The sequence below is a fragment of the Poeciliopsis prolifica genome, unplaced genomic scaffold, assembly GCF_027474105.1.
Source record: "Poeciliopsis prolifica strain line A6 unplaced genomic scaffold, Auburn_PproV2 SCAFFOLD027, whole genome shotgun sequence".
NCBI lineage: Eukaryota > Metazoa > Chordata > Actinopteri > Cyprinodontiformes > Poeciliidae > Poeciliopsis > Poeciliopsis prolifica.
Window position 1 is genome coordinate 6835225 of NW_026562402.1, and position 26394 is coordinate 6861618.

General features: G+C 39.7%; 2 protein-coding genes across 2 annotated transcripts; both read left to right on the plus strand.

Moving 5' to 3' along the window:
- Window positions 1-1192: 1192 nt before the first annotated feature.
- Window positions 1193-15852, plus strand: arih2 (ariadne homolog 2 (Drosophila)). Its single transcript, XM_055048347.1, has 15 exons — window positions 1193-1401; window positions 4233-4755; window positions 6264-6331; window positions 6859-6931; window positions 7763-7904; window positions 9816-9937; window positions 11013-11122; window positions 11248-11365; window positions 11513-11563; window positions 11716-11737; window positions 11841-11992; window positions 12562-12705; window positions 13208-13276; window positions 13583-13708; window positions 14301-15852. The coding sequence occupies exons 2-15, from the start codon at window positions 4489-4491 to the stop codon at window positions 14370-14372; spliced, it is 1536 nt and encodes a 511-aa protein (XP_054904322.1). The 5' UTR covers window positions 1193-1401; window positions 4233-4488; the 3' UTR covers window positions 14373-15852.
- A 726-nt stretch (window positions 15853-16578) lies between these two features.
- Window positions 16579-25942, plus strand: impdh2 (IMP (inosine 5'-monophosphate) dehydrogenase 2). Its single transcript, XM_055048349.1, has 14 exons — window positions 16579-17334; window positions 18299-18347; window positions 18582-18683; window positions 18760-18834; window positions 19188-19394; window positions 20687-20774; window positions 20875-21074; window positions 21664-21754; window positions 22037-22132; window positions 23595-23738; window positions 24158-24302; window positions 25085-25228; window positions 25359-25442; window positions 25633-25942. Exons 1-14 carry the CDS (start codon window positions 17237-17239, stop codon window positions 25652-25654), a joined length of 1545 nt encoding a protein of 514 aa, XP_054904324.1. The 5' UTR covers window positions 16579-17236; the 3' UTR covers window positions 25655-25942.
- The last annotated feature ends 452 nt before the right edge of the window (window positions 25943-26394 follow it).

Below are 26394 nucleotides of genomic sequence, written 5' to 3' on the forward strand. Positions count from 1 at the left end.
TTGAACTTTCCTTTAAAACCCCGGCTGCTTTGAAACCTGAATACAAAGGAAACGTACCACTCTTATTGAATGTAAAATATAAACAGTTGCAGCATTAAGCACATTAAACCTACATCCTCAGCAGTTCTGGACCTATTATCTCTGCATTTACTCCTGCTCCTCAACTCCCTCATTTTCATTTGCAACACGGAAGCACATTAGAGGATGATGCATAAAAAGTGCAGACCTTGCTCCGACGCCTTTATTGCCACAAGTGCATTATCTCATCTAACAGAAGAGATGCATTAATGTTTCACAGTTTCACTTTAACCTATGGAACTTGTGACAAACGCAGTGGGCATGTTCTGGGTCTGTCAGATGATTGATTTATGGCATGACATCAGAACATTGGACACTGAGGACACCGTCCATGTTCACTCAAGAGCATCTCAGGTACCCTGAAGTTTTGTGATGTTATACTTGTTTTTGTTGCTGACACAAGTGTGGGATGTGAAACGGGGAGCAGGAGAGCATGCACTTAAAGCAGGAGAAAGAATGCTTACATGGACTAGAGTGGTTATTAGTAAGTACTGTGTTAAATTGACATGGCTTCGCACACTCCATTCTCAGTCCAGAGCGTGAAATTGCCAATAAATAATTCTAAGTAACGGGAAGTAAACAAAGGAATTGTTTTTGCTCAGCTCGATTTAAATGTATATATTTGACTGATTATTTTTTGTTGTATGTTTATTACTGAATTTTTTTTAACATTTATTGTTTTATCACAGTCCCTAAAGAGGACAGAGGGAGGAGCTCGCTGCTAATTGGTCTTAACTTGGGTGCTGTGCAGGTCAACCAATCAAATTTTAAGGTCAGTCGTGAGAACGTGATCGTCTCACACACGACGTCAGCAACATTTACAGGTAATATCAAAATAGTTCTAATGATTTTTCTTCTTCAAGCAGGAAGTAACACTTTTCACTTTTCTTACGCAAATCCTATGTAAGTTTTGTTGTTTTATTTATCGATTTGATGATGTTATGTCGCTTCTATCACAATTCAGGTAGTTACTTTACTAAATACTACTGATTTTAAAAAAATCAAATCAGAATGTTTTAATTTCTCAAAACGCTGATGAATTGGTGTTTTGACTAGACTTTATCATCGGGTTATTTCGGGACGGTATTAATAATAAATACTCGTTGTGAAGAGCATTGTAGTGCTGATGAGGCGCTTTAATGCGACCACAGAGGAGACCAGAGCGCAGAGACCAGAGCGCAGAGACGAGCGGACGTTACGTCGCCGATAAGCGCCTCTCCACCTTCCGCCAAGCAAAAGAGTGAAAATCGCTCTTTAGGTTTCCCCGCTCACAGAGGCTGCTGTCCGCTGCTCCAGCAGGTCCAGCCAGCTCTTCTCTGACAGGTAACTGTCTCCTGGTTCTCGCTCTGGAAATGAACGCAGCGGTTGTTTAAATGGACGTGTTTCCTCCGGAGCCGCACCGGGCCTTGTTTACATCTCAGTCCCCGGAGTAGAGTAGGTGAGAGGCGGAGGCTGAGGGGAATGATAAGGGAGGGCAGCTACTTCTTGGTGTGCTTTTGTTTTTAATTCTCAACCGAGTAAACACAAGTTGTCGTCTAAAACTTTTTGCAGCCTCGCTCATTGGTGTAGCTCGTCGTGTTTTGGGGGTTTGCGCATATCGTGACTTAAACTGCTGAACACAAGTACAGCACGCTAGCCTGGAAGCTAACCCTGCTAACGACACAGGCAGCCACTCTGGGGATTTAACTTCAGCCGTTCATCTGGCTCTCTGGTCGGACTCAAACGACACTTTATTAACCAGTCCTCACACTTTCAGTCCCCCTTCCGAACACACCAGCAGGGCTCAGTCCAACCTGTTATCTAACCTGTGTTACATTAGCCTAGCGGGATGTGTGTCACCCACTTTGCTGACTATTTTTAACTTGCATCGGACGGAATGTGAACGCGGGTCCACAGCGAGGCTGGCACCGGGACCCGCTGGCTGGCTTCCCCGGTGCTCTCTTTCCAGATTAACATTTGCCAAGTCGCATCTGAAGTCTGTTATCAGTTGACCTCTTTAATGTGTTTAAAAAAAAAAAAAACTACCTGTGATCAATAATCGTGTATCGAATTTAACCAGGCCAGCTGGGCCTTGTGGTGCCTTGGGATCCCCATAGTTTTTGTTGGGTATGTTTATAATAAGTCAGTATTAAAGGTGGTAGTCACTCTTTTCTCTAAACATACTTTATGGTAGACAACTACTCTACTGGTCAAGTCTTCTATTTAACTCAATAATTGTAAACTAATTATTGTATATATGTATATGTATGCCTCTGGTGATGTTACAAAACAGCTGCTCATTTTTAAGTATGTCCATTTCTATTTCTTGTTTTTTTCCTGTTTTGCTTAATAAAATTTGTCTTCAAGGGGCGTTACTTGTGTTTCTGTAACAAATTTGCCGTACTTGAGGTGGAAAATTTGATAACAGAAACGCATGAAGCTTTTCTTGAAGAGAGTCGGAGAAGTCATGTAAAAAGTAAAACAAGAAAAATTGCTTGGTGTTTGTCGTTTTCCAGATCATTTATTCTTTTCCTGTCACCCACCAAAATATAGATAGAGCAAACATTTCAGTTTTCAACTTTTGTGTGCTTTAAAAAAATAATTTTTTTGTAAAATCCTGCAGGTAAAATTGATATTTTATTATTTCGCTGCAAGTTATTGTTGGTGTAAAGTTTGTACTGCAAAAATGCACTACTGAGTAGACTCTTTAAGGATCTCTCTTTAGTATGATCTAGTCCAGGTTGTTTAAAGTCGAGTTAGGGTGCATCAACAGGGTCAAACCACTCTTTGGATTAAGACCATCTCGTCATCTGGAATCCATAAAAACTAATAACTCATATTTACAAAGCGGCAGACTTCTCTAAATTGTTTTATGGATATGATAACTGAAAGAGGAGAAATGGTTGATTTAAGGACACTTTGGATTTTAGCACAATCTGATTTGACTTGTTTTTTTCTATGCAGTTCAGGTCTAACCTCGTCTTCTATGACTAGTTTAGGGGGATCAGTTGTCATGCATAGCAAAAGTATTTTCTCTGCAATTTCTTTACTTATTTTATCCACCGCAGCATGTTTTTAGTCTACAGAGGATAGTGTTCATATTTGTGAAACAGCCAAAACCATTATGACTGTCTCACTCTCACAAGTGTTGCTTAATTTTCTTAAATACTTTAGTGTCTTTTAGGTGCCTTTCCCCCCCCCCCATTGGATTTTGGTTTCGACTTTCAATCATGTGGTCATATTTTTGGCTAGTTGAGGAAACCGATAATAAATTTTGCTCTCATATTTCCTGTGCATTGCTGTGAAAAAGTACTCACTGCCTTATCTGTTTCTGTGCTTTTTTCATAGTTAAATATTGCAGATCTAAATAAAATTTCAGTAATGGAAATTTACTCAGGTTATACCTGAGTAAATATAAAATTCAATTAAATTTATCAGTGGAAAAAGCAATATGAAACTCTCAATCCTGTATAGAAGGGTAACTTCTAAAGCCAAAGGGTAACTTCAGAAATGCCAAAATGTGTCACCACTTTTGGCATTTCTGAAAAGAAGAGGTTAGGGGTTTATTGTGTTTCTGATGTTACTATCTGGGGCTGCTTCAGAGCTTCGGGACCATGATAACATGCTATGATTGATGGATCCACAAATTCAGCCCTCTACCAAAAAAGCTGAAAGCTGGAGTGTGTGCATTAAAATGATCTGAAGGACACCAGCAGCAAATCCACTTGTGAGCAGCCCAAAAACAACTGAAGGATTTGGAGTGTCCTTGTCAAAGACTCGTATAACAATTAGTTTCATCTAAAACATCTGAGTCTGACCGAAAGCACCGTCCAACACATGAAATATTGTTTAAACTATATTTTCACAAATGTACTTTTTTATGTAATCAGTTTGCCATTAAAAAAAAAGTCTGTATATTTTAATAAAATTGTTGCATTTTTGGCAGTGCAGAAACTTGATGACTTCAGTTTACAGCAATTTTTAACTTGAAAGAATATCACAGTACTCCCTGAAATGTGTTGGCACACCATCTGTGTCTTATATAATCTCTAAACTAGTAACAAGATGTTTGAATATGGAATTAAACTTGATGGAACCCATTGACAGGTCACTTTTATATTAGTTTTGTTACTGTTTTTACTCTTCCTTTGTCTGTTCTTTTCCTCTTCCTCCAGATTACGCCGAGAACCTGTTTTCGAAATGTCTGACGGCGAGTGCGACTTCTTCTGCTTTTTCCGCTGCTGCTGAGTGCGCTCCTTTGCACCTCAGTCAGGAAGGAGGGGAGGGTTTCTCTCTCTACACACTGACTCTTAAGTGGAAAAGAGGAGGGAGCCGAGCTTCGGTCAAACCATTTCAGCTAGAGCTGGACCTCTGAAATCCGACAGGTAGGCGGCTCGTCTACCTGTCCGGGTGTTTGGCACAATCGACTGAATGTCTGTGGACATGAACAGCCAGGCGTCGGACAGCAATGAGGAAGACTTTGGGGTGAACTCTGAGGAGGAGCAGGAGGAAGATGACGGAGGAGAGGAAGAGGATCCGGGCGATATCCCTGACTATTACGATGGGGTGGCAAGTGACGTTGAGCAGCAGGGGGCGGATTCCTCCGACCCAGAGGAGTACCAGTTTACCTGTCTGACCTACAAGGAGAGCCAGCGAGTGCTGACGGAGGAAGTGAACGCCGTGGCTGTTGCTCTGAAGGTACGTTTATCTACCTGGACTAAATTGTTGGGAAAACTTCACTTTCTGCAACAGAGAGAGAACATAAAGTAGTTCTACAACAGAATGTGTTTTCCAGCATTTCCTCTGTGAGCAGTTAATTGTAGTAGTTGAGCAGACATTTTAAATTAACATTTGAAACAATCTTGTTACCGGGTAGATGCTAGATTTCTAAAACAGCACGTTTTCTATCTACTGCTTTTAAAAAAAACGTAACAAAAAAAACCCCACAGAGCTTAAATCAGAAACTTCCAAAAGGCTGCTGACCTTTCCAAATCCAGAATGTTTCACATAAGAGCAAGATTGAAAGCTCAAAAAGACAAAACATCAACCTTGCTCTACTCCAGTTCACTCAGCCTTCCTGTTTACTATTTAAAGTGTTGCTCTCTTGCAACAATGTCCTTGAAAATAGTTTAATCTTTGCTCTTTCTTTGAATTCATTTTATGGCGCCTAGCTAATTCTAAAATCAAACGATCTGAATCTTCACTCAGTTACAGAGTAACGGTTGCATGTTCAGGTTTGATGATGGAGTTGGCAGTTTGTCTCTCTGTGGTGCGTTTAGTTTATTTCTGCAGCAGTGTTACAATATGTTCAACATACATGGTGTAGAATAAATTGAAGACAGTGCGTTTTGATTTCTATTGTTTTATATTATTAAGAATAAATAATTTCCTTGGACATGCGATTGTAACATTATAGCTTTTACACTGCAGTAAAGAGACCGACTGAGATTAAACCCCAGCTTTTCTCACTCTTCTTTCTTTTCTGTCCTCACAATGTTCCAGCTTCTCTCCCTTAGCGTTAGCAGCTCAGTCACTAAATTGAACTGTACACATCGAAGAGAGTTAAACTCCTTCCAGTGGGTTCAAATTGAATTGTGGCAATGCAATGTGTGACTGCCTGGCCCCTTGATATATAGTCGCCCTCTAAATGTTGCATCCAAGCAGTCTTCTGTGATCGCAGTGTTGCACACACTGGTATTGCAGTGACTTTTGCAATTTTATAAATTGTGCAGCTCTAAGTAGTTGAGCATCATTAATCAGCATTTATCAAAGTCAGATATTGATTGACTCAAATCACTGATCAACAGACTAGTGAATGAAAATTATTTTTTGTTTTCATTATGCGTTGGAACATTAAATGCATTAACACTGAACACTTTACTCTGTTCATAAAAACATCAGCAAACAGCATATTTTGTGATGCATTTTGTTTCGAGTTTAGTAGAAGTCATATAAAGGTTAGGACTGAACCTTTATTGCAATGAAAGACAAGTTCTTTTATTTTAAACTTCTGCTCTTATTAAGGAAGTTGTAAAACATGTTTTCTAATCCAATATAGCAACATGTCTAGCTTATATTTTTGTAGTTTTACACAGACTACTTTTGCAAGAAAATCCTCACAATCCTTTTTGCGGAATCAAAATCACGTGACTTTAAATTAAAAATATCTTTAAACCATGTCTTGTTTTTATTTTTTTCTCTTGCAGGTTTCACCATCAGTAGCAAAACTGATCCTGGTGCATTTTCACTGGCAGGTTTCACAAATACTGGACAGGTATGTGGCTTCTTATGTGTCACAATTCATAGATTTTTTTTAATATATAATAACTGGTTATCTGGCTCATCTTCCTCAGTCACAAGGTTCTCTCAAACCTTTTTGTTAGTTTTTATTTTTTATCTTAGGTCCCTCTGATTTCTCTAAACTATCATTTTGATTTGCATAGTGTCCCTTATGATTCTGTTTGTTGCATTGATGTTTATTGGTTTTACTGCAGTTGGGGCCAAAGTCCAGTTCTTTAGGACTTTCTAAGCTGATATCTGTATTAATATATAACTCATATAAATTATTTCACAATAATTTTGACAAAGCTATCGTTAAAGCTATCACAAAACTGATATTTCCCAATCCCAGCTCTACACTGAGAAATCGATTTTATAGTGGTGTTGCTGCTTTGCAAGCATTTATTCTTTAATATTGAGCTGCTACATAAACTAATTTGTGAACAGGTTGCTCTGTTATTTATGTTTTTTCTCTGTTAAATTTCCCTTTCAACCTTTTTTTCCTGCCCATCTTTCTGACAGATGTAAGTCCAGCTCTTCTCAGCTTTTTTCAGATGCTCTGGTCCAACCCAGCAGCACATGCAGGCTCGCCACTGTGAGTACAACTTCTTTCTCTTGGCTAGCGATTGACTGTAGGGTTGGTAGAGTTTTATTGCAATATTTTTGTCACTGTTGTGATAACGCTAAAAATTAGTTTAACTGTATGGCTGTGATTGCATGGCACAGCATTTGTAATGCCATAAACATAAATACTTTTGGAAAGAATAGATGGGTTTGTGTAAGTAAGAAGTGTTACATCACACAAAGTATCTTCATTCAGTCATGTTTTCAAATATGCTGATATTCATTGATGCTTTCATGAAGCAAATAGTGGAGAAAATGGTAAAAGTGACATTTCCAATAATACAATAAGAATTTTTTTAAAAAAGTTGTCATTAATTGAAATTTATCAAGACAAAAATGAATCAAAATTCTTAAGTTTTTCTCAATAAATGATGCAAAAATTGAAAATTTTTGGGTCATCATTTCACCCTCTTTCTCGTTTCATCAAATTTGCAATGTATTGTAACAGTTGAAAAATTAGTTGTCAACTTTAACTAGATTGACCATGACTTGGTTGTGGAAGTAATAGCAGTAGTAAAGTAGCTCAGAGATACCAGGTTATAAAGCTGTAATGACAGGAAGAAGACACTAGATTAGAAGTTTTCAGAATCTCTAGATGTTTAATCACCCAATAATTGATATAAAGGAGCATCTATTTTCATTGATATGTCCATAAATGTCAGCGGTCCATTGTGGCTGTGAGAGGGCGAGAGAGAGCAATACTTTCAACAAGTAACAGGAAGGCTAAACGGAGCAGATTCATTTGCCATTCATGAAATAATTATTAAAACATAAAATATATTATTGACCATGTGTGTTTCAGGCCGCCCAGTCCCTCCAGTGCGGTGTGTGTCTACAGGTTGTACGGAGAGACTCCCTGCTGGCTCTGCCCTGTCAGCACTCCTTCTGCAAAGCATGCTGGGAGCAGCACTGCACCGTGCTAGTCAAAGACGGCATGGGAGTGGGTGAGTGCTGTGCTCTGAGCATGTGTGTGTCTCTGCAGTCATCCCATCTGGTACTACAGTGGCCGAGTCATTTTGGTTGTGTTTCCGAGTTAGAGGTTAAATTATTCAGAGCATGCACAGTTTTAGTTTTAATATCTATCCAACAGCAGTTTTTTCTTTCTTTTTTTTTTTTTTTTTACTGGCAGAAGGCTTTGCAGGTCCTAGATATTCCTTTAAAGGTTTCTTCATAAATATGGAGTCAAAATATCTTAGAAATGTTGAGCTTTTAGAGGAGATTTGACGAGGTCCATCTGGATTGAAGCTTACAAATAAAGCATGCGGTTCCAGCAGGATCATGAAAATCAGCAAGTGTGTGAAAGTATGCTTGTGTCAGCAACAGAGAAAATTAGTGTGTAGGCGTGTGTATGGATTGGTTTAAAGTTACTCTGTGTTTGTGTGCGTAATGGAAAAAAAAACAACAAAGTCATACAGTTTGTCAGAGTCACTTTTCTGAAGTTGTGACTCTACTAGTTCTGTTTCTGATCCTGTTTGTATGAAAAATGTTCCTGTGCTTCTTTTAATGACCTCTCTGATATATTCAGCCTGTAAAGGTCAGATAACTCTGTGTTTGCTGCAACAAGGACAGATTTAAAATGACCTCCAACCCCAATCCAGTGTAACAGTAGAAACCAGTTTGTTTTCAAACCAAACACAACAGTAGAGCTTTTCTAAGTTATTAATCAGTTTTATTTGGTGTTGCTTTTACACAGCTTTGTGTCCAATCAGTGCTCTCTATAGTAGCAATTCACTTTGCTGGTCTATTGTTTTTATCTTGGAGCTGATTCTGTTTTACATGTGCAGTAAGCGCCTTGCAGCCTTTTTATGTTTTAACTGTAAAAAAAAACTGCAAACTTTCAAGCTCAGTCTGGTTGGATTGGGACCATTTGTGAGCATCAATTTTTTAAATTTTTGAACACCTCAATTCACCATCCCTTCCTGGGACTGTCCTGGGAAAACGGAGTGTCTTCAGTCAGAGGCCTATTCAGATTCGCTATAAAACAGACTGGTACAAGAGATCTTTCTTGCGAACAGCCATCATTTTCTACAATAACTCTTTGGAAAATTTGAAATAAAATGTTGTTGTAACTCATTATTTCCCTTTGGGAACAATACAGTATCTTTTAATTGAATTGAATTTGGTCTGTACTTTGACTGGGCCATTCTAAGTCATAAAATGCTTTGATCTGCACCATTCCGTTGTAGCTCAGGCTGAGGTTTGGGGTTGCTCCTTGGTTTGAACGTGAACCTCAGCTCTCGGTCTCAACCCTTTAAGGGTGATGTGAAACACTAAGTTATTTTTGTAAATCTCTATTTATAGTAAGAGCAAAGTTTACATTGTTTCTTTTTTTTCTGAGGACGACTGACACTTTATTTTACCAAGAGTAATGGAGTAAAATGAGTTGATTAGGAATGCATATAATGCTATTTAGCTCGGTTTGAATTTCTCTACTATTTCATAATTATAGATGACTTTGTGTTGGCCATGCAATTAAAAATCCTAATAAAACTCACTGCACTGGTTCTTGCCTCATTGCCTGTTTATTTTCAGTTTAAAAATACCCCGACTTTTTCTGTAAGAGAGGACTTGTGAAGGTTGTCCCTAGTGGATTCTAGTTTAGTTTAGCCACATATCTTTATTCTGGCCTGATGAGTATCTAAGTTACCTGAGGAATAAAAGGCCAGACTGTCGGTGTCAATAGATTATTGTTTGAACCTTCAGTTTTCCTGTTATTAATCGGAAAAAAAATAGCCTCTCTTTTTTTTTTTTCTTTCCCTTAAACCTTTAAAAAGGCTGAGGGTCTGTGGAAAGCAGTGCTCCATGTTTTGTCACCGAGGGCCTCAACATTTCATCAAACACGTTTGTGCTTTCAGGGATCTCATGTATGGCTCAGGACTGTTCCCTGCGGATGCCAGAAGACTTTGTCCTCCCGTTGCTGCCAGGAGAGGAGCTAAAGGACAAATACAAACGCTACCTCTTCAGAGACTATGTTGAGGTGTGTTTGTCGACCGTCTGACGAAGCATCAACCAAACACATCAGTTTAGCAACATGTGTGCGAATGTTGAAATTCAGCGAGCTTCAACAATCGCACACATGATGGCATCTCACAAGAGAAGTTTGTGTTGAATTGAGTAGAATAAAATGTTCACTCATGCCAAAATCACTTACTATTTAATGCCAACAACAATTATTGATTGCATTGCTTCAAACAATCAGATGAACATCTTCAGGCTATGGTCACGTAGCAGGCAAAATGTGAGTCACATTTGGCTTTTTTACCGCAGCCTGCATGTGCCAGTTTCAACATTTTCATAAAAGAAATGAAAAAAAATGCGATCTGTGCCACTTCCGTATGTGGTACTAATTCAGATACATGTCTGTTTGTTTTCAAAGTGTCTGCAATCTGAACGGTCATGTTGCATTTTATCCTCCTTCTGTGTCATTCATGTGAGACATGCGGCAGAATTCTGCTCCAGAAAAAGCCAGACATGGTCAATCTAGACGTAAATTCTGGCTGAAAATTAGAATTGTGAACTTATGAAAGAAGTTTTCTTCCGCTGAAGCCAAAGTTCACAATTCCACCACTCTTCCCTCTGCCTTCACACAGCAGACTTTAGTCAACAACAGAAGCTGCAGTCAATGCTCTACAAAAGGCCATTATCAGTTCTGTTTTTTATTTTTGTACATTTTTCGTATGCTTTTGTGGCGATACTGTCAACTCCCACTTCTCATGAAACTTTAAACTGCATCCATAAATGTCTCCATATACTATTAATACTGAAAAAAAAGTATACCTGTAACATCAATGTTCTTCTGTGCACCGTTCACGCAGAAGCCTCACTGTGGTTTAATTAGCAGTAAGAACAACCATGCAAAAAAATAAAATCTGATTTTGGCAAAAAAGAAAAAAAAATCATAATTAAGCATCAAGACCTGATGTGTAAAGGTAGCCTAAATATTAAAAGCATCCTGCTAGAAATGTTCCCTTCTTAGACCTGGATGAGAAGGGAAATCAGTTTTATTAAAACATTTTAAAATGCATGCATTCTTTGTGTTTTATTTTTTTCAGAGTCACTTCCAATTGCAGTTGTGTCCAGGTGCAGACTGTCCCATCGTCATCAAGGTACAGGAGCCCAGGCCGCGCCGAGTGCAGTGCAGCCGCTGCAGTGAGGTCTTCTGGTATGACGCAAGATGTAAAATGTTGATTGTGAATCTTTTACTTAAAAAAAAAAAAAAAAATCAAAAAATCCTGGAGTCTAAATTACTTGTTGAGACATTTCAGCTAAAATGCGACTTTCTTCCAGTTTCAAATGCCGCCACATGTACCACGCGCCGACAGACTGCGCAACGATTCGGAAATGGCTGACTAAATGCGCAGACGACTCAGAGACAGCAAACTACATCAGCGCACACACTAAAGATGTACGATGGCCACACACAAAGCTTTGTGACCGCTGTTTACTTTGACATGCAGCAGATACTTGCTGTGCGCTCGGAGTTTCTTCAGGTGTTTCTCTGTGATCATCGGATCGGATTCGCGATAAAAAGCTGTTCTTTTTTTTCTTCTAGTGTCCGAAGTGCAATATCTGCATCGAAAAGAACGGAGGGTGCAATCACATGGTGAGAATCTCACTTCGTCAGAGTACAGAAAATACTTCTGACTCCAGCTGAACACTTTGTCAGCATATATTTGCTGTTACCTCTGTTGAGTCTGACTAATAGAAGTAGCTGCCTTTTGGTTAATTTCGTCCCCTTTTTTTTATGTCTTTCAGCAATGCTCCAAGTGCAAACACGGTACGTTTTGCTTCTCAGACTTTCACATCATTATCCATCACTCACACTCCCAATCATTTTGGGTGCTTTTGGAGTCCGTTAAGGGTTATTTTTCTGCTCAAAGATTTCTGCTGGATGTGTCTTGGAGACTGGAAGACTCATGGCAGTGAATACTACGAGTGCAGCCGATACAAAGAAAACCCTGATATAGTCAACCAGAGCCAGCAAGCTCAGGCCAGGGAGGCACTCAAGAAATACCTCTTCTATTTTGAGAGGGTAAGATACTTTTCTTTTTTCTACTTGAAGTCTTATTGCTCTGGATGACCATCTCAGCTAAATACAGGGGCTTAAAAGAATTCTAGATCTATTCTTTCTACTTTTTTATGTATAATTTAGATTATTTCTTTTTATCTAGCTCCTCAAATAGGTTTATGATTTATGTAGTCATTTGTATGGAGACAAATAAAAGATTTTAGAGAGTTGCAAAAGATAGCCAGAAAAAAGCCATGTTGGATTCAGGAGTATCCAGACTAAAGAGAATCATCTTTAACTTTACATTTTGCTGATGCTGCTTTGTTCTGGTTCTGGTTCTGCCTCTCCAAAGCCTCTGATGCTTCAGCAACTTCCAGTCCTGGAGCACTTTTAGTTTTTTATACTAACGTTTTGACTCCAAGAGAAAATTCTCTTCAGTGAAATAAGGTGGAAGGAAAATCACACTGGAAAAGCTTCGAGGGCCATATCTACTGTTTAGTATTTTAATCTTAACTACAGATACATTTCATAAGTGAGAGATGCCTTGTTTTATATTCCCGTTCATTTATGTTGGCTGTTTTTCGTGTAACAAGTGGGAGAACCACAACAAGTCCCTGCAGTTAGAGGCTCAGACATACCAGAGGATCCAGGAGAAAATCCAGGAGAGAGTAATGAACAATCTGGGAACTTGGATCGACTGGCAGTACCTGCATAATGCTGCAAAGCTACTGGCTAAGGTATGCATGAAACAAATTATCGGGAAGTATGCCAGATTGCTACAAAGACTTTTAGTCTGGAATTTAATTTTAGGGTTTTCCATCCCATCATGAAAATAAGGGGAGGAAAAATATTTGTATTGGTTTTCTTCCCTTTCCTCCTCTTCATTTTTTTTTCTTTCAGCTTTATGTCCTTTGCTTCCCTACTTTTCCTTTTTCCTTCCTTCGTCTAGCATTTATTTCAAACATAAATGTGTTAAACAACTGACACCTTTATTTGAATTAAACTCAGTTGTTTCATTGTGCTGCTCTGTATATGAACTCCCCCATAACAAGCAGCAGAGAAGAGAATGTTCTTCCGGTTGATACACTTTGTTCCTTCATTTGCTATTCTGTTCCTACTGGAGGCTTTATTTAGAACAAAGTTTGTGCACGATCAAAGCTTATGTCAGTAAATGTAATTGTATTGGCTCATTTTTAGCTTCTGTTGAAATGACTGGGATGAGTTTTTCTTTGTTTCCAGTGTCGCTACACGCTGCAGTACACCTACCCTTACGCCTATTACATGGAGTCTGGGCCGCGCAAGAAACTGGTGAGAAACAAACTTCTACACAGTCAATTTAGCAGGTTTTCATTCTTCAAATGTTTTGGTTTTTAAATAATGTGAGCTGACCTTTATGTGTGCAAAAACACACCATATTCCACCGTGTTGTTGATGAAGCCAAAATCTGAATTTGTACAGAACAAATGAAGATCTAGAAATGATAACAACTGTATTTTCTTTTTTTACTTTACTTTATATCAGTTGTGATTCAACTTTGTTGCCGTTTTGACTCAATCTTACCTCATGTGAACTTTGTATAAGTCACAAATGGAGATCTGTTTCTGTCCTCTGCAGTTTGAATACCAGCAGGCGCAGCTGGAAGCAGAGATAGAAAACTTGTCATGGAAGGTGGAGCGGGCCGACAGCTACGAGAGAGGAGTGGTGGGAGGAGAGGTGGAGCTCAGCGCCAGCGACAGAGGGGTGAGCATGTTAGAAATCTATGTTTATGTTGCATCATGAGCCCCCTCCATTTATGAAATCCATCATTTCACCTATGATGGTCTAACTTTCTTAATCTGAAAAAGTATTGAAAATGCTTGAATTTCCATATCTCTGCCATATTTTCTTATCTAAGAAATAGCAATGTAATATTCTACCTGAGATTTCTCATGTTGGTGATGAAATGTTTGTCCAACATTGGAGTTACTGACAAAACTCACTCAAAAATCCATAAATGTAGAGCTGGCCATGTACCATTTTTGTAGTTCTCATGTATAAAAATGTGAAAAGATAAGGGTACATACAAATTTGCAGGACACTGGTCTTTATAACAAGCTGATGATGCATACATAGTTGTTGATAAGCACTTACCATCTGGTTTGAGTCTATAGAGTCTATAACACAACTTCTTATTGTGTGTTTGCATTTGTTCTTCTCCATTCTGGAAATTTAGTAGACTTATTGAACTCTCCAAATAATTTTGACCTGGCCCCCGGCTCGGGCCATAAAGCAAAACTCCATTATGGACGGTGTGTGCCAGTGTTGCTCAGCACTTTTTTTCTTTATGTTTCAGGATCTGGAGAATCAGATGCACATTGCTGAGCAGAGGCGACGCACGCTGCTGAAGGATTTCCATAAAACCTGAAGCTCCATTCGCGACTGCAAAGCACCAGCATCCTCCATCCTTTTCTTTGTTCCTCGCCCTCCTGCCTTTGCTTCCTTCCCCGATCAGCCGTTGTTGCCGTCAAACTTTCCCTTCCTCCCTCACTCTGCCTCCCCACGCTGACTCATTCGCTTCCTTCGCTCCGCCTTTCCCTCCTCTCGCCACCATAACGCTGCAGGGTCACAGAATGTCACACTTGTTTCTCTCCCTTTTTTCTCATTTAATTCCCATCTCCTTTGATATATTTGACACAGCATCTGTTGTGGTCACACTCGTTTCAACACATCCGGTCTGATCTCGTGGGTCACCATTTGAGGTTTCGTGTCTGAAAACAGAGTAAAATTGCTTTGACATAAGCAACTACAAGCAACGTGTTGCCTGCTGGAGATTAGGAATCTTCCTGGGTAGTTTTTCCTGTTATGGTGGGATTATCATTTGAGAGAGCAGCTGAAGTTGAAGCTTGGGCTGTTGAGTAGAGGAGGAATAGGTGGCAGAATGATCACATTGTTTTCTTTAAGGCAGCAGTGCAACCAGGGGATCTGTATTTTGTTTTTTTTAAATATATAAACCTGACTGATATACAGGCACCTGTTAAGTCTTGCACCTGTGATAGTAATTTCATTTGAAAATTTTAAGAATGGATATTGTCTCATTTGCTGCAAAATAAGTCATGGAAGTGTTAAAAATAATTCTGAAAGATGTATTTTCTTGGTTTACATCAACTCACACAACTTCTAAGTTGTATAAGGAAGATGCTTCCTACTTTTGTTTTTCTTTTTCTTTTTTACAAACTGTTCTCAGCACCCTACTTATAATATGCGTATCTTCAAACCAAATTTAAAAGTATTAATATTAAGGTCCAAAAGAGTGGAATAAAATATAGGGTTTTAGATGGCAGCTACTTTGAGTTTTTGCCACCGATGTTTACCTTTGTTAGGTGTTGCACCATGACCTGGCCAATGTTTTACCTGTCTGACAAGTAAAGCATTGGTTTTACCTGTGTGCCACGAGGTGAAACCGAGATTTTACCTCCTTCCTTAGCGTCCAACATTTAAATGTATTCTCATTCACATTCGTCATTCACAAGCTCTACAGCACCTCCCGCCAACATTCAGATGGCGCGCGCACGCCAACGCTCCCATGTGCAAACACTCCACTAAGGAAACGTTAGCTGTTAAATTGTTTGCCCCGTTCTCCTCCCCCCATCCCCCACCGCTCCGTCTCATGTTCTCTCTTCTTACTTTGTCATCCCAACGTTTTATTTTGCCGTTTTCTGTTTTCCTTCAGCTCATGTTGCTCACCTCTGAAAAATGGCTGTTGATAGTTAGATCATTTAAAAAAAAGAAATGGGTGGAAAAAAAAAAAAAAAAGGGGGAAAAAAAGACAAAAAAAAATTTGCTGTAATTTTCAACGGTTGTACATTAATACAGAAATAGAGTTACTGAGAGTTTTTAAAACCTGACCGTGTCTCTTGTGTGTTCATTGCACATGCAAACACTGAATAAGCATGCAGCACACAAATTACACACATTTCAGAAAAAAAATCTTAGGTATGAGGAAAATTATTCGTAGGTGGAATCTCATTGTAAAATAAGAAAACCAATTTCTTCTGTTGTTTTTTTTTTTTGCATGATCCATTTTTATTATTTTTTTTACTTTTTTTTTTTGTAAAAAAAAAAAGTCCACTTCTAATGTAGCCATGCTGGCCCCTCATCACCAGGATCAGAGTCTTCCACAGTTTTCTTGTTAAATGCTAATGTGTGCCAAGAAGTATTTGAAGTGTTTCCACTGTTTGGTTGTGTGTGTGTGAGAGACTCAGACGTTCACAGATGTGTGTGAATGATTACTCCAAGTGGTCACGTCAAAAAACACCTCTGTTCTAGACCAGCTCCATGTCCACCAAGGGTCAATCTGGTAGCCCTGGCTGGAGCTCTTGGCCCTTTTTGTTTGTGGTGAGAAATGTTTTGTGGATCAGAAGAAAAAATAACTGGTTTGGTAAATAACTTAAACTGAGACAAAGGCTAATTTGTTTAGAATGTTTTATGCCATGAAAAGTCAATCTGCTATCAGATTGGCCTTTTTGTTCACTGTCCCATGTATTAAAATGATCCAACGCGCTCTGTTGCTTGGTTTAAATATTGAACCATTTGAACCTATACAAAAAATTTTCATTGACGCGGTGAGATGAACTAAACTTATTGTGTTCGGCCCTCTGTTGCGGTACAGTCATATTCTTTGAGAACAGCTAAAAGACCATGTAAACCTGCTTTTCAACCTCAAACGTCAGGAGAAATTAATGTGTGCAGAGGCAACAGAGCCCCCTAGTGTCAGTAAGCGGGACATCACCCCTCAAGGTGTGGTGCAAAAGGTTAATTTCAAAATAAATAAAAGTAATATCAATAATAAAAACAGCCAAAAATATCATAAATCATAAATGTTTGTCATGATAAAAAATATTTTTGGCGATTCTTAAGGGGAAAAAAACCGACAGGCGAATAACCCGGATGTGAACGTCAGAGTCGGAAACTGTCAGAAGCAGGTTGCACGTGCGGACTGAACATGAGCAGCAGGCCAGCGGAGACGGAGAGGTCTGATGAAGGACGAAATCATTTTTACACGCGCCACATGTTTGCTCGGTTTTAACCGTTTTAACCCAGACAGGAGGACACAGCAACGGCTGGCGGAAGGTTCGACCGTTAGCTTAACGGCAAGAGGAGGGAAAGTTCTGGATCCGTGTTGCTGACCAGCCGGCGTGTCCCTCAGGTTTCAGAGTCTGCGCCCCCCTCAGTACCTGGGGTTTTTGTAAAGGTGGTTTCTTAGTTTGGTTCTGTTTGGAGAGTTGGACCATGGCGGATTACCTGATCAGCGGGCAGACCAGTTACGTGCCGGAGGACGGGCTGACGGGACAGCAGCTGTTCAACTGTGGAGACGGACTAACATACAAGTAAACAACAGATAAACACCAATAACTCGGGTTTAAATTGGACGTTGCTCGTGTTTGAAACATGGGGATTTCTAAACAAAACCTCATATTAAAGCAAGACTACTTTGTCAAAAATGCTTTATGCCTCCTGTGTTACAGTAGTCTTCACTGTTGGACATGTGTGAATGTTTTTTTTTTTTTTTAGTGTTTTTACAACTAGAGAGTATTTGGTCTCATTGTTTCTCTGCTACCATAGCAGTTTGTTGTTGCTCAGATGTGGCTTTTCATATTGCCCATGTGAAAAACCAACACTCACTGTTTTTTATTTTTTGTTTAACTGGTCCTCTGCTGAAATATCATACTCTGAGTAATTCATGTCATAACTTGAACTTGCTCAAGGAAGTTTGTTTTACTGTTTGCCTGTCAAACAGATCGGCTCAGTCTTTGAACGATATTGTAAAGCTCTATGGAAGTGTTTTCCGTCAAATATACACAGACTGCACACATGCACTATTTCCAAACTTTATTCTCTATCCCATTATTCCCCAATCTTGCCAGTCTGCTGACTATCCTTCCTCATCATCCATTCTTCCAGCCGTCTGGTTTAGATTCATATTTGAAGCCTCATCATTGAAGGGGAAAACACAACAAAGGCAAAAATTCAGAATAAACTAATGTAAGTCCAAAAATGTAGACATTTTGATGTGAAAATATGTTGGATCTCTGTGAACTTGGAACCACACAAACAGGTCAGTGTCGTATAAAACCATTTAGTTTTAATTCTATTCAATTTGCACCTCCTGTTTGTGTAAAGAAGCTGGGTATGTTGAAGCAGCTAGTGTCAGCTGTAAGTCTGGACGTTTCAAACTAGCCTACGTGTGTAAATGCTTGGTTTCTAAGTCAGTTATCTTCCATTTATGAGGATGAGTTTATGAATCTCCTAGGATTGATAAATGTGTAACCAGCTCTGCTTTCTCTTCTTCAGTGACTTCCTGATTTTACCTGGCTACATCGACTTTACGGCTGAACAAGTGGTGAGTAAATATGGACAAACATGCCGTAGCCTCTCCATTATGCTCCGAGTGGAAACGATTGGATTGCATAAAGTCTGCATAATTTCAGATTAATTCTTGTTGGTTTTTCCAAAGTGTGTGTGAGCCATGTTTCAGCGCCGTGAGAGTTAAACTGAAGGGGCTAAGTTTAGCCCTGTTATCTGACACAGATTTGCAGGCGAAGCTGAAGTAATTTGACGTGTGTCTCTCATTAAGGACTTGACATCAGCGCTCACCAAACGGATCACCATGAAGACACCGTTCGTCTCGTCCCCTATGGACACAGTAACGGAGGCCAACATGGCGATCGCCATGGCGGTGAGCGATCGCAGAGACCCAGGGTTTCTTTAGGACGCAGTGATGTTCACTCACTCGTGTGGTATTTTTGTCTCAGTTAACGGGGGGTATCGGCTTTATCCACCACAACTGTACTCCAGAGTTCCAGGCTAATGAAGTTCGCAAAGTCAAGGTACTGATCAAAAGCTTCACTGCTCTCTTTCTTCTTCTGCTGTTTCAGTTACTTCTTACGATGTCACGACTTTGTTTGATCTAAGATATTTTGTTTGTTTTTATTCATCCAACCCCATTTTCATCATCTCACAGTCTTGATTTTGCACGTTTGTCCCACTTCCTGGGGGGGGGGGCAGTAATGTTGTCTGTTTTAGAGCATTTTTTTTTCTCCGTGTTGCTCGTCTCCCGGCTGTAGAATGTAGTCAGTGATTGCTTTACGTTCCCTGTGTTGCTCTCTCCGCTGCCCCACCACCACCCCAATCCTTCCACATCCCAATTCCCCGTCTTCCCACGCTTCCTCTTTCCCTCCAGCGGTACGAGCAGGGCTTCATCACAGACCCTGTGGTGATGAGCCCCCGAGAGCGAGTTCGAGACGTCTTCCAAGCCAAGGCGCGCCACGGCTTCTGTGGCATCCCCATTACAGACAACGGAAAGATGGGCGGCAAGCTGGTGGGCATCATCTCGTCCAGAGATATCGATTTCCTGAAAGAGGAGGACCACAACCTGCCACTAAGTGAGGTGAGGAATATTCATAAACTTAAAACAGGTGTCAGGTTTCAACAGAGTTAAGTAGCTTTTGTGGTTTCAATCAAGTGCTCAAGATGAAGTGTTTTTTTTTTTTTGTTGTTGTTTTACCTTCTGTTGGGCTCAGTAGCTATTTTAGGCACTTTTGGGTTCAATCATTTAACTGTGACCTGTTTGTTACAGCTCCTTGCTAAAGTATTTAGAATGCTTTTCAAGAACTTTATTGAAATGAATGTGATTACGCTTATAGCCAATGATTATTTTAAGAATCGGTTAATCTATAGATTATCCTGATGATTTATATTTAAATCAAGAAAAGATTTGGCACATTCTACAGATTTTTTTTATTTAACCACTTCTGTTTGAGTCTATGTTAGAAAAACATTAAAAGATGCAAATAGACAAATAATTTATCTTATTTTTTAAATAGAAAAATTTACATCTTATTGCCTAAAATGCAGTAACATACAATTCCTTTAGTAAATCTGAACCGGGTGAAATTCTGGCTAGAAACTATTTACAGACAAAGGTATTTTTAACTGAAATGCAAAATGTATATATTTTCATACAGTTTTGGCCTAATTACTGCTCTAAATATGTTGTTTTTCTTTCAGCAAATTGCTTTGTTTTGTGTCTACATTCTCCAGTTAATGATTAATTGATTCCTAAATTAATTGAGGATTATTTCAATAATCCATTAGTCCCGATTAATCTGATTTATCGTTTCAGCCCCTAGAATGTGACAAACATTTTCTACCACAGTTGATAAGTGGGAGGGAGATAATGCAGTTTTCTAAAAGTGACAAGTGTACCTTTAATTTGTAAGAAATAGAAAAAGTTTGGTTCTGCTACATCAGATCAGTGTCTCAGAATCTATTGACAACAATTAGTGTCTCACTCCACAAGCCGTTTTTTTATTTATGTATTTAATGGAATACTGGCAAGAAGAAATTAATTGAAATAAGATTTGCCATTTTTCATATTCAATGAAAATCTTTGGCCAGATTAATAACTTGTTGCTTACAGAAATGTTCTAATCTGACAAGGTTTGTACTTCTTTGTGAAGATTTGGGAAAATATTTCAGTCTCCATATGTGTGTAAAAGGTAGAGAAGAGTTCTACAAAAATCCATCCGACTAGAAATGTAGAGCACATTGTTTCTGGTTTGACTCTCTGATTGGCTTCATGTACTTAATATCACAAAAAATAATTTGAGTTTGTGAAGTAAAAGATGATTATGAGTTGAATGAATAATAATGAGTGTGCTGTTCTTACCGATATGGCAGGTAATGACTAGGGAGGAGGATTTAGTAGTTGCTCCAGCTGGAGTGACGTTGAAAGAAGCCAATGAAATCCTCCAGAGGAGCAAGAAAGGTGGAGAGAAAAAAAACACATTTTGCACAACTTGCATTTTTTAAATGTAGCCAAAGTGAAACTATGCAAACTCGGTGTGTTTACCTGGTTCCTCCTGCAGGGAAACTTCCCATCGTGAATAAGGAGGGCTCTCTGGTGGCCATCATCGCGCGTACAGACTTGAAGAAGAACCGGGACTTCCCTCTGGCCTCCAAAGACTCCCGGAAGCAGCTGCTGTGTGGCGCCGCCATCGGAACCCACAATGACGACAAGTACAGGCTGGACCTGCTGGTGCAGAGCGGCGTGGACGTGGTGGTACTGGTGAGCTCTTCTGCTTCTACTGGTCGTCTGCTGGGACGAGGAGGAAGACTCTTTAGAGACTCCAGAGTGATTGTTGGTCCAGTCTGGAGAGCTATGGAGTTTGATTTCAGCATCTGACAGTCCTTCTGTTTGTCTGTCCTCACACCTTTCTTTTCTGGTGTCTCTGACTTCTTCATTGTGGCAAATCTCTACTTCTTGATTATTTTCCTATCTGTCCTACCTTTCTTCCTCATTTCCCATTTGTTTCCTTTTCTTCCTTGTGTCCAACTTTCCTGGCTTTCTTTGTTGTATTTTTATTCCCTCTGTTCTCTTTCTTCCATCTTTTCTGCTTTCAATTGTCCTTAACTTGCATCTTTCCTTCTTGCTTCTGTCCCTCTGTAGTTTTTCATACTTCAACTTATTCATTGTGTAAATCCTTGTGCCTCCTACTTCTTTCTGTCTCTCCTTTTTTCCCTCCATTGCTTCCTTCTTCTTTTTGCCCCCCCGACTTTCCTCCTTTCTTCGTCGTGTCCGAGCATTCATCAATTATATCTGCACAGATATCTGCAATAACGCCACAGTGATTATCATGTTTTGTTTCTGTCAACAGGACTCGTCTCAGGGCAACTCCATCTTCCAGATCAACATGATCAAATACATTAAAGAAAAGTACCCCAGCTTACAAGTTATTGGAGGAAATGGTAACCGCAGATTAATTTCTGTGTCTGAAATGTAAACATATGATTGACAAATTCTACTGATCTCTGCTTCCCAAATGAAAGTTTGGAAATATTGTTCTGGAGGCCATTTATTCTCTAAAAGCAGATCATTGTGATAGAAGCAGCATATATCACTTTTTGTCATTATCATTGACAGGGAATGTATCAAATTTATTTTTGTGTGAAAAAATCTTTTAAATTCTCTGAGTTCTGAGTTTCTGGTTGAGTTCTAACTGGTCCTCTGTCTCCCCCTGTCTGTGGCAGTGGTGACTGCGGCTCAGGCTAAGAACCTCATTGATGCAGGCGTGGATGCCCTGAGAGTGGGGATGGGCAGCGGCTCCATCTGCATCACACAGGAAGGTGAGTAACACACAGAAACGTGGCCAAACTCAGGAAATACACATCCCCCCTCCTTCTGCTCTCATCTTTCTGTTTGATCCTGATGTTTAAGTTCAGTTTGTTTGGAAAAACAGTGTTAGAATCTGCAAGTTTGTAACAAGAACGATGTAATGCTGCATCCCAGATGGATGTAAAATATATATATTTTTTCTTTTTACATCTTTTCATTTTTCTGAGATGTGGTCTTTATTGTTAGTAATACAGGTGTTGAATGTAATCCATTTGACATCAGTTTGGATTCTGAAAGTGCCTTATCAATTCCTCACTTCCACATGTACAGTTAATATGAATAAAACACTCAAATTGTGGCAATTGATGGCATTACATGATAAAGGCAGTTTAAAAACGTCAGTCTTAATATTTTTTAATGTTTCCAAACATGAGCTGTAAAATACTTCCTCAAACCAGGTGTGACACAAAATAAACTGATTGGTCAGGACGGGTTCAAGTCTCCTCTGCGGTCATATCTTTCATTTAAAATTTCAATTCCTGATTAAAGCATTTCTGGTAACAGCTTTGCACCTGTGGGTGTAGGTTTTAGTGGCTGGAGTTTTGGGGTTTGCTTGCTCGTGTGTCCATTGATCTATTAACCATCCGAGGTCTTCCTCCACCAACTTTTCTGACCTTTTGCTCTCTGGACATGCAGTAGGATACCAAAAGTTGAAAGAACGTTGAGGACAGCTAAAACTAAAGCTTCATCCTTTTAGTCCTAATTTTTTTGTTTTGTTTTGTTTTGGTTTTCTAAACGCGAAGATGAATGTAAATACAGACTTTTTTACTAAACTTTTGAGCAGCAGTTTGATCACTTTCATATTTAGCATATAGGGAGAGCAAAGATGTTCCTCTTAATGATTTGCTGGACTTTTCAAGTCAAATATTTCATGGTGAATAAATTAAAGCAGGAGCCCTTTTTAGCATTTTTACTAATGCTTTTCATACACACTGGAGGAAGTTTCAGTGAGTGAAAACTGCGTCATACCAACATTACGCACCATAAAATCAGGTTGTCCTTGTTCCTCTCTCTTCACACTGATTGGTTGGTTTCAGAAACCTATCAGCTGGCTGTACTGAGCTTAATGCTAGCAGATGAGTAATATGGAGAGTTTGACATGGTTTGATATTTTATGTGCTGATGTGGCAGCTTTAACTTCCTAATTTTCACGTGCAGCAAACACGAAGAGGCACATTATCAGCTTGTGTTTTTACTCATGTATTCTTTGATCACTTCCTGTTTTTAGAAGGCGACATGCATTTTATTTTTTGAATCAAATTAGCTCATGTGAATTCTGTATTTTTCACTTTGGTAGAGCTGTAAATGCAGAAAAGAACAAAAGTCAGTCTTCAAACGGATCATGTGAAGAGCACAGGTCTAAAGGATTAAACTGGTAACTTCATGGTAACTCCTTTGACTCTGTTTTCTCAGTGCTGGCGTGCGGCAGACCCCAGGCCACAGCCGTTTATAAAGTTTCCGAGTACGCCAGACGTTTCTGTGTGCCCGTCATCGCTGACGGTGGCATCCAGACTGTTGGGCACATCGCCAAAGCGCTGGCCCTGGGAGCATCAACAGGTGAGGATGACGGTGGAAATGAGCTTAGAAGTGAAAGTTTTACACATGATGCGATTTGTGTCAGTGTAAGCCTGTATATGTACCTGTAGCAATAGACGGAAATGTGAAATATTTGACGTTAAAAGGTGTGCACCTTATATTTCAGGATTTTTTTAGACGTTGAATCCTTTGTATTTGGTTCATAGTTATGTAGTAGTTTTCAGATGGTCACTCAACACACAATTGTATCTTGACTGACCATGTTGTATATTCTAAATAGATTTTCATCAGAAACTGCTTTGTGTGAAACATTTTTATTTTTATATGTGTGTGTGTGTGTGTGCGTACGTGTGTGTGTGTGTGTGTGTGGTGTTGTGTGTGTGTGTGTGTGTGTGTGTGTGTGTGTGTGTGTGTGTGTGTGTGTGTGTGTGGGTGCACAGTGATGATGGGTTCTCTGCTGGCTGCCACCAGTGAAGCTCCTGGTGAATATTTCTTTTCCGACGGGATCCGGTTGAAGAAATACCGCGGCATGGGCTGCCTGGACGCCATGGACAAAAACCTCGGCTCCCAAAACAGATACTTCAGGTACGCAACCCACACAACGTCCTGCTGCCACGGTAGTTTTTTTTTTTTCCCCCAGCTTTCGTCACGTCTTCCTCATTTCATTCTCAGTGGTATCTGGACAGCGTCTTGTGGCACAGACTGATGAGCCTGCTAGAAAAGAGTGGCAGATATTTCAGGAAATGTCTGAAGTGTCTTCATGCTGTGATTTTTCAGTTTTTTTCTTTTTCCCACAGGAACTTCATAAAAACCAAAGTGTGCAGCAAGGGCTGGTTTAGACTTGATCTTAATACAGTCATGACTACATGACCACTTGAAAGCACATCCTCTTTCAATTAGGAGGCTTTACAGACCAGAAAACGCTCTTCTACAGGAACCACTGCAACAAATTTCTGAATGCATTTTAAAAAATAGTTTCACAATGAAAAGAGGTAGTTAAAGAGTAAAAACATTTGGACTGCAGCCAGTTTTCTGACAATGTGAAGCAGCGCTATGCTCAGGGAATTTGCAAAAAGACTGAATAAATTTTTAATTTTAGACCATCGAAGAGATTTTTGGTTCTAATACATATCGGAAATCTTTCTGGACCAGATGTATGCATAGTGATGGAGTGTTGATGATTTGGGCTTGTGTTGTAAAAGGAGTCGAGGTGTTGCAGTGGCCTAGTTAAAGTCCAAACTGTATCCTGGCTAATCTGAAATCAGATTTAAGAAATGAATGAAGGTGACTGACATTTACCCAAGTTAAGCAGGTCTGACCCCACCAGACTCACCTAACACTCCACTTTTCCATCTCTTCCTTCACAGCGAGAGCGACAAGATTAAAGTTGCTCAAGGCGTTTCTGGAGCTGTACAGGACAAAGGCTCCATCCACAAGTTTATCCCCTACCTACTGGCTGGCACTCAGCACTCCTGTCAGGACATCGGCGCCAAAAGCCTCACCCAGCTCAGGTAAGGCTGCACTAATGGTGTCACAGACCCCAGTTCAGTGAAACAAGAGGTACAGATGAGCTTAGAGACAGTTTGTTGAACCGTTACCGTCAACGTCTGGTGGCGTAACGGTTCATTTTTGTCCCTTTAGAGCCCTGATGTACTCTGGGGAGCTGAAATTTGAAAAGAGAACATCATCAGCTCAGATAGAGGGCGGAGTCCACAGTCTGCACAGGTATATAAAACACACACAAACTGGTACTTTCCACTCTGCTTTTACTGGGTTTCACATTCCATTGTCCTAATAATCTGCTAGTTTCGTGTCTTCACCACAATCACACAAGCCTTCGCTTCGACTTCCTCTTGGTGCCTGAGTTTGGACGCTGAATCAAGTCGTGTGATCTCTCCTTCTGACTTTCCCACAGTTACGAAAAACGTCTGTTTTGAGAGGAGCAGGTGGAGAGTCAGTCCAGCGGATGACGACTTCACATTACACTAAATCACTACTCTTCCAGAGATCCATTAGTCTTCCTTTCAGTGTCATCTATGCATTGTAGGTGTGTGTGTGTCTGTGTGAGTGTGTGTGTAATGGAGAACGCTGAGAAATTAGCTTTTATTAATAGGTGCATGTATGAGTGGAATGAGGAGGGAAGTTACTCCTATTGTGATATCTCCATGTTCATTTTAAAGCAAAAGAGAACAAAAAAAAACAATTAAAGGCCTCATTGTTTTTCACACTTGTCTGTTTTTCTTGTCTAGAACATTAAAGTCAGAATTCATAAAGTACTTTTATTCCTTAACTAGTAACTTACAGGCAAGTCGGTCTGCATATAATTAAATAACTAAACAAGCTTAAGAAGAAGCAGTTAAGAATATACCTATCCTACCTTTGCAGTATTTAAGGGGGAAGAGGCAGTTCATCAGCAGGTTAGGGTTACCAGGGTCTCGTTACCTGGAGGGCGTTCGTATCCCATGAAGACTTGCTGCAGCTTGTTGAGAGAAACTGAGTCTGCGAGGGACAGAAGGATTCAGCTGTGGTGAACTGATGGGCTTAACTTAGCCTGTGATGAGAGGTTTTGCTGCCAGTTTATGATGAAGTCAGACAGGCAGAGAGGATATATTTAAGAAGGAAAGAAACAATATCACCTAAACCAGAACTCTGCAAACTTTACAGTCCAAAGAGCCAT